At 51.7% G+C, this 8,532-nt stretch overlaps 1 protein-coding gene across 1 annotated transcript; it reads right to left on the bottom strand.

Moving 5' to 3' along the window:
• Positions 1 to 5,270: 5,270 nt before the first annotated feature.
• Positions 5,271 to 7,857, bottom strand: Neurog2 (neurogenin 2). The gene is made up of 2 exons (XM_028857835.2): positions 7,469 to 7,857; positions 5,271 to 7,223 (listed from the first exon to the last, which is right to left on the bottom strand). Exon 2 carries the CDS (start codon positions 7,220 to 7,222, stop codon positions 6,416 to 6,418), a length of 807 nt encoding a protein of 268 aa, XP_028713668.1. The 5' UTR covers position 7,223; positions 7,469 to 7,857; the 3' UTR covers positions 5,271 to 6,415.
• Positions 7,858 to 8,532: the final 675 nt, after the last annotated feature.

Raw genomic sequence — 8,532 nt, 5'->3', positions numbered from 1 at the left:
ACCCTGTCTTTCTTTCTCCTAACGTGTATCGACTTTGTTTTGTTTTGTTTTCTTTTAACAGGAGATACAAAGAAAGCCAAACACTTACACAGCTACAGCCTTGAAAAGTAAAAAGAAAAAATCAGAGGGTAAGTAGAGCGCAGGTGAGCGGAAGCTTTGAGATCCAAAGCTGGTGGGTCACCTGGAGAATAACCCGGAAGGTGAAGAGCAGGCTAGGAGAAGAACCCGGCCCTGGTGGTGAGGGTGTTCCCAGAGTCAGGCTGCTTCCCGACATCCATTTGCGCTTGCTGAGAGATGGTGGTTGTACTCAGGCTGAGCCTGGGCCGGGGCCTAGGAGCTTCGCATCAATAATCCAACCCTAAAAAGTAAGAGATCGCAGGCACATCCGTCCCCACCTCCCCGCCCCCGAACCTTGGTACTGGGAGGAAAAGTCATTTATTACAGAGCATGCACCATCAGGAAACTTTCCCACCCGGCCACCTTGCAGTGGGAATAATAATAGCTCGACACACCGGCTTTGGCGTTCTGCTTTCCGCATGACTGGGTCTCTTCTATCCCGGGAAGAGTACCCGCTAAAACTAGCCCCAATCTGCGCCCCCTCACACCCCCACCTTCAGATTGTACCACGGGACTGAATCTCTCTACTTTGATCCGGATCCTCCATTAGATGAACATGTCCCATCTTGGCTTGGAGAAACCAAACTGGGAAAATCAAACGCTGAGGGGGGGAGGGGTATAGAAAGATACTCTACAGCAGACCTTGCCTCCCATGATCCCTGGGGACCCCTGTGGGGACCCTCTCCAAGCCACGTGGGACGGCCTGAATCCAGGCTCACCCCGCCCCCACCTCAAGAGCCTTGGAAAACAAACTTCGGCGGACAATGAACTCCAAAGGCAGAAGCCAGAGAGGGGTGAGAGCGTTCGTCTCTCACACACGCACACACTTTGGACATTCCTTAAGTTTAATCATTAAAGTAGATCCTTTTAAAAGGGAGGCAGAGGCTTAACGTCGCTGTTAGTGACAGTCTGCCCCACACGCTCGCAGCGAAATGAAAGAGAGATCTGGATCGAGCTTTGTTGCTTCACTCCCAATAGCCGACTTGGGGGACACCAAACCTCTGATTTCTGGCCACTTCAAAGCACTGATTATGCAAATACCCATTTTTAGTAAGAATAAAAGAAAACGGAGGGGGAATTATTTATCACACAATGAACCCCCTGCCAGGGCGGGAGACAATAGATCAGACCAGATAGCCCTCCTAGCCCCAGGCTTGGGGAGCAGGAAGGGAGGGGTGCTGCAGCCCTCACGTTTTATTGGCCTAACCTAATTTCACTAATTCTCCTTTCACACATTTCTTTTGCTGATTCGCAGGCCAGGACTTTCACGCTCCTGGGAGCTCCCACCACTGGCCGATTCAAGGGCAGCCTGCTTTATTTAATTAATACATTCAAAGCTTGCCTGGGAGCCTTAGGCGGGTGGGGGGAGGTCCTGGACCCGCCTGAGAAGGAGCTTTTAACGGGTTCCAGGTGTCGGTGCCCAGAAGTCACCACCCGCCCACGGCTGTGGGATGCAGGAGATGCTCGGGGTTGAGGGGCACCACAGCTCCCAGCCTGCTCTGCGGGCCAAGCCCTTCCGCAGCCTCAGCACCTGCGACCGCGACCGTCCAGTGGCTCTGCGGAGGCCAGCGTGGGCGTGAAGGCCTCCCGAGCTGTACTGACGACCAAGGCCACCGACGACCCTCTCCTCCAACAGAGCCTGGAACCGCCCATAAGCCCCAGATGCTCCTCTGAACTCAGATGTTTCTCTGGGCCAGGTCCTGCTCTTTCTCCCCACTTCTCAGCCTCAGATCGTTTTATGCATTGCAACCCATAATGCATCCACTGTCAAACTTCCGACTGTCCCTCGAGGACTGGACCAACCGAAACTAAGCCCCATTGCTAGAAAGATCTAGGAACAGCAGCGCAGCGCAGTGAACTGTCCCCCGAAGAGCATCTCGGCAGCGCTGTTTGAAACCTGTCTTGATGAGAGCCTGTCGAGCTGGAATGGCATAGTCCGGAATCACCGAGAGAGAGACCATAGTGCAGACAGACCCAGTTCACCAAGACCTCGCGGTGTGGAGCAGGGAGAACGGGAAAGCTCTGGTGCCAACTGCAGATGCAGCAGCCGCTTCTTTCCTCTGCCTGTGTTCATCCTTCTAGGGTTTGAAAGGACCCAGCCCACTAGCTTTGGGAGTGACAGTTAGACATGGAGAACTCCCAGGGCTAGGTGAGCCAGGAAGAACAGCAGTGTGTGTGTGTGTGTGTGTGTGTGTGTGTGTGTGTGTGTGTGTGTGTGTGTGTGTAAGTTAGAAGTCAACATCAGGACTCTCCCTCATCCCTTCTCACCTTTTGTTGTTTTGTATCAAGCCGAGTCTGTGTGTAGCGCTGAGGCCTCATTTGCTGCTCTCCATCCAGTTTTCGCGTTCATTGGTGTCATATTTATTCAGTTCACATTTGGGCTGCCACGTTGGTGAGACTCTATGGGTGTGGAGAGCACACCAACTGACTGTTCGGTGCCAAACTGTCAGCGCCGAAAACATACATATAGGTAGCGTCATACGGACTGAACAGGTTATATTTAGGAATATATGTGTATAACATACACAGATATGCATGCGATAGCAATTTTTTTTGAGAGGCCATGATTTTGGAGGAGAACAGGGAGAGGTACATGGGGCGGGGGGAGGTGGAGGGAAGAAAGGGAAGAGAGAAAAGCTGCCATTAAATAATAATCTCGAAAGAAAAAAATGGGTATCGCTGAACCCGAGCTCACAGATTGGGCTTAGCTGACCAGGCAGTAAACGTCGGGAATCTGCTTGTCTCTGCCTCTCTAGCGCTGGGATTACAGCAGAACTGCCACGCCTGGCTTTTTTTTTTTTTTTTTTTTTTTTTAACTTGGGCGCTAGGGATCAAATGCAGGTCCTACTATACAGCAAGCATGCTCTGTACTGAGCCATCATCACTACCCTGAGGACAGCATTTTTAACTATTGAAGATGACTGGGCACCATAAAAACAACTACACCAAATTTGGTGTATGATAACCTGCTGTTAAATGGGGAAAGAAAGAGCTACCGTGGGGCTCTGGGGTGTGAAGCCAGAACCCCTGGCTGTAGCACATGACGTGTATGCGTGGACTACCTGCAAGCCCCCACCTTCAGGAAGTAGGCAAACCTCTGGGCCTGGAGAAACTGTAGAGGGGAAGCTACCAGATGCCTGGAGGTGGTGAGTCATCAACCATGTAACCATTACTCAAAGCTATCATGGCTGTGCCCTCTACTGCTTAAGGCCTTAGAAGACTTGGCTCTCAACTGCTGTTTCTTCAGGGGTTTTCCAAAGGAGATGTGATGTTTTCCAAAGGACTGTAATCATCATCCACAGGATGACACCCTTGGCATCAAAACCGTGTTGTCGTGGACCGTCCTCACTGCCACCCTCTGCTAGCTGGGTAGCTTTTTAAGTACTAAAGGAACAAACATGAATAAGAAAAATACCACTTTGTCCCCAAAACATATCATCACCCCATGAACAAGGGGATCTAAACTACAAGGAATTGTTTTTGAGGCAGAAGAACAGCTCATTGATAAGAGTGCTTGCCTAGCATCCATGACACCCTGGGTTCAATTCCTAGCTTATCACAAGAAGTGGGTGGGTCCAGCAGACCCTTTTTTTGTCTAGTATGAAAGCTGAACAAATCTTTGGGTTGGTTCTTCCTTTGATTAAAATGTAATTATGAACGATATTAAACACTGGAGCTGGGAAGGTGGCTTTTAAGAACACCAGTTGCTCTTCCAGATGCTCTAGATTCAGTTTCCAGCAATCTCATGGTGGTGACCCTCTCTTCTGGCCTCTCCCGGCACTGCATAACATGGTGCCCTGACATACACACAGGAAAAGAAAAGCAAAACCCTCTTACATATAAAATAAATATTAAAATTTCAAAGGTGTTAAACACTAAAAATTCCCTATTTGTGGAGAATTTCGGACAGAAACCCCAGAAGAAGCAGTTATTTCTTGATGTAAAGGAACCGAGGGTTTAGTCAGGACAAAATCAAATGGGACATTGATAGGAAGAAAGTACATGAACAACTTTTTTTAATTACATGATTTTATTTTGCTGTGTGCATCTGTTCACCTGGGACTTGACTCTCGAATGTGGTCAACTTTTACTTGGTCATTTTTCAGCCATCGAAGTGTTTGAGAGTGAATTGTGAGTGGTGTCACTTTTGCCCCCTCTTCAAATGACTCTAACCAAGATTAGAAGGCAGAGCCGTTTCCTTCAGTGTACGCTTTGAACCAACTCGGAACGTCTCCTTCTCTCTAGAACTTCACCTTTGGAAGCCAACTAGCTTGTCAAAGTGGCTAGTACAAAATCAGCCACCCATAACAAACTAAAAATATATTGTTATGTTCCGCAAGTTAGAACTGGAAGGGGGAGTCCTTGGGGATAATACACAGTTCCTACAGTTTAAAGATGAAAGGTGAATCCAAAAGAAGTTAACGAGAAAAAAAAAGTTGCACATTCTACCAAGAAATTTCTTTTCTTCTTTTTCTCTTTTTCTTACTTTTTATCAACAGACGCACAGTCTGTCTCTCTCTATAGGCCCGGCTGTATCCTGGAACTCACTCTGTGGACCAGGCTGGCCTCCAATTCACAGCGATCCCTTGCCTTTGTCTCCCAAGTGCTGGGATTAAAGGTGTGCATCACCACCCCACCCAGCCACTATTAAAATCAAAGTTTTTCTGAACTCTGAGCCTGTTGTGATGTAATTATTATTTAAGACCCCTCCCCTTACTCTTTTCTTTGACTAAAGACGTATTTATTTATTTAGACATCAGGACTTTGGCATGCTGGGCAAGTGCCCTACCACTAAACTACCTCCCCAGCTTAGGAAGTGAATGATTCATTTATTTGGAGACAGGGTCTCAGTGTATAGCCCTGGTTGTTCTGGAACTCACTCTTTAGACCATGCTAGCTCTGAGCTCATGGAGATCTGCCTGCCTCTAAGAAGTGATTTCTTAAGGCAAAATTTGGGTTTGTGATGAATTACACTCTTATCTCAGTATTGGTGTTTCAAATTTGATTCCATATTTTGTAATTTTTTTAGTGAAACTCCAAACATTACCCAAGAAATACAAATATACCCAGTCCAACATGCCAAGAACTTTAGTAAAATACAACTCGTTCTGCATTAAAGACCACATCAGCAAAAATAAATAACTCAATACAAATTTATGAAAATTATATACTTTATTTATAGCTTAATCACAAAACAATTTTCTTGTTCTTCAAGATGTAAATACATACTAGAATAAACTCTGTAGAATATACAAAAAAATACATACTTTTCCCATGAAAATTTTCTTCAAAATAAATAGAAGGGAACACGTGTGTGGCTGATCCTGGTAATGCCCCGTGTCTGCTTAGGATTTCAGGCTGTTGATTTATTTTTAATCTCTTGAAAGGATGGGGGAGTTCCTTCTCCCCTAAAAGGTCGAGATAAATAATGCATGAAGCAGTCCTCCCTCCTGATTTTTCCCTTTTCCTCCACATTTTTCCTTTTGATAGAGAGTTCAGCCTAAATTTCCACGCTTGTATTCAATCCTTACAAAAGCCTACAAATTATACAATGACTTCTAACCTGGCCCTCTAACAAAACAAGTTTTTCCCCTTATAAATCATAAGAGACAGATGGCAAAATGGAGAAAAAAAGGAAAGAGAAGGGCGGGACAATAGGCATTGTGACGAATCTGGGAAAAAGAACAAAGTGCATATCAGAGAAGGAAAGTTTGGTTTGACAGGTGAATTTCCCACAGCCTGCCGACAGCAATGGGAATAGAGCAGATGCCAGCCATTGCAAATGTGTGGATAATATTATTACCGGGAAATTCATTCAGATGCTAAGATACATTTCTTTCGACTGACATTAACATCTCTATGTAGAAACGAAGGTGAAAAGATCACAGGGACCCGTTGCGTTCCCTCTGTGAGATTCACACGAACTGCCCCTGGAGTTCTCCTCCAGCAGCTCAGAGAGGGGAGGAGCGCCAGCCCGCTCTGCAAACTATTAGTTATGGCACCGGCATCTTTTCTCAGTGTCTGTCTTTAGAGTCTCACGAAGTCTCCCCTCCAAACCCCCACCCCCACCCCAACCCTACACGCCACAATCCTCTTTGACCATAAATCCTCACATCTTCAATACTTCAGGGACGGTGTCTGCGTGAAGTTAACCCACAGCCCAAGAATGCATCCGCTGCCGAGGGATCGCCGCGGCTACCTCTGCTCTGTGCAGCGGAGTCCAGGGCGTGGGAGGTGGAGGCGGGAGAAGGGGGTGGAGGAGGGCCAGGTAGAGGACTGGAGAGGGAGGCTCGCCCCTTTAGATACAGTCCCTGGCGACGGGCAGGTGAGGTGCATAACGGTGCTTATCCGGAGGTGGGGGCTGCCAATAGTCCACATCTGACCCGGGGCTAGCGGGCGATAAAGTGCAGCTGTATGGGGATGTGGAGTTGGAGGACGCCGAAGAGGACGCAGGGCTGTTGGTGCAGCTCCAGGAGGAGGTGGAGGAGGGCGAAGGGCTGTCCCCCGGGGCGCTGAGCGCGGCTCCGGGGCTCAACAGCACGGCCTCGGAGAAGAGCGCCCCCTGGAGGCCGCCGGCGCCCGCGCAGTGGTCCGCCAGGCGCAGGGTCTCGGTGAGCGCCCAGATGTAATTGTGGGCGAAGCGGAGCGTCTCGATCTTGGTGAGCTTGGCGTCCTCGGGAAAAGTGGGCAGCACCTCTCGCAGCGCGTCCAGCGCCGCGTTCAGGTTGTGCATGCGGTTGCGCTCGCGGTTGTTGGCCTTCAGCCTGCGGGTCTTCTTGATGCGCTGCACTGTCTCCGCCGTCTTGGCTCCTCGGGAGACCGCCCGTGCGCGCGAGGGGCGCCGCTTGCACTCGTGCACCAGGCCCAGCAGCCGCGCTGGCCGGCAACCCCCAGGGCCGGACGCCGAACTGCCCTGCACCCCCTGCCCGGCTTCCGCCCCACGCTGCCCAAGCGCCGCGCCAGGCCGGCGCAGCTCCTCGTCCTCCTCCTCGTCCGCGCTGGAGGACATCGGAGTCAGGGTCGCCGAGGCCGGGGAAGCCGAGCCCAGCAGCATCAGCACCTCCTCTTCCTCCTTCAACTCCAGAGTCTCGGATTTGACGAACATCCTGCAAAAGAAGAGGCAGATGAAATTTACTTCCAGAACAGGCCGGTAGACGTGTCTCGGTCGGGTCCCCGCAAGGTGCACCCGTGAAGAAGGCGAAAATGGAGCTGGGGATCAGGGCCCCTGGCTGAGCCACCAGCTGACCGTGCACCGTGCGGGTCACAGAAGCCACTGCGTCTAGGGCGACCGAAAGTCAGCCTGTGCGGGGAAACTGCCTGCGAAGTTGAGAGGCGCGGAGCGCACACTTACCTACTGGGCTCCAGATGTGTCCCCGGTACCAGCTGCTGCTCTGGTGTGTGTCCGGGAATGTCCCCGCAGCCGGGAACCAAGAGCGTTGTCCCTCGCTCCTTTGGAGCGCCGAGGGCTTGGCGCTTCCTAGGCGCACCTCTGCGGGGGGCCTCTCTGCTGGGTGACTTTGCCAAGAGCCCCGGCGACCGCGGCAGCCCGCCCGGGTCTCGTGTGTTGTCGTGCTCGTGCGTGTCTGTCTGTCAGTCAGTCCCTGGCCGTGCGGCTGCTGGCACGCGACTCCCAGGCACTCCAGTTAAAGCCGAGCTGCTTGTGGTTCAGTGGCTGCGTGTCTGGCACACGACTCTCCTTAAAACCCCTTATATACCACCAAGAAAACAATCAGATCTGCCCCGGGGCCCCCTCCTCACCTACCCTTCCCCCGCCCTCTCCTCCTCCCCCTGGTCCCCCGCTCTCCCTCCCCAGCTTATTCTTTTCATCGTATTATCATCATTCATTTCTTTCCCTTTCTTTAGTCCCTCTCTCCCTCCCCTGGCCCGGCCATCCATCCTCCTCCTTCATCACCCCCTCCCCTCCGTCCCCCCTTTATCTAATCAGCATAAAATGGTTCTAAAGCTCCTGTTGGCGCTCCAGGCTGCAGCCCAAGCTCCCGAAGCTGCGGCGGCGGCGGCGGCGGCAGCGGCTCAAGCTGCGGCCGTTGTCGCCGCCGCTGTCTATTGTGATTGGTGGCTCGCGCTCGGCTGGAGCGTGCCGCTAATTTATTAATGAAAGGAGGTCGCGAGGCGCAGCTGGCCAATCAGTGTTCCCGGGACTCCGGGAGGCCTGCGAGCCACGCGCACCGGAGCCCGCTCCCTTTCAGCAGCTCATTAGGGGCCCGAGCGCTGGGGGCCCGTGGAGCGGGGAGGGGGGTGCACCCGGAGTACTGCTCCCTCCCGGGTCCTCAAGGCAGCAGGGGCTGCCCCTGCCGGGATGCGCGCGTCATGCGCGCGTACGGGTCCCACCCAGTGCAGTCTGGCCTCGCGGACTATGGGAGCTGCGGAATTAGTTAATGGGGGTCAGAATCCCGG

This window comes from Peromyscus leucopus, chromosome 6 (assembly GCF_004664715.2).
Source record: "Peromyscus leucopus breed LL Stock chromosome 6, UCI_PerLeu_2.1, whole genome shotgun sequence".
Lineage (NCBI taxonomy): Eukaryota > Metazoa > Chordata > Mammalia > Rodentia > Cricetidae > Peromyscus > Peromyscus leucopus.
Note: the sequence above shows the minus strand (reverse complement) of the source record. Positions and strands in the feature narration are given on the sequence as shown.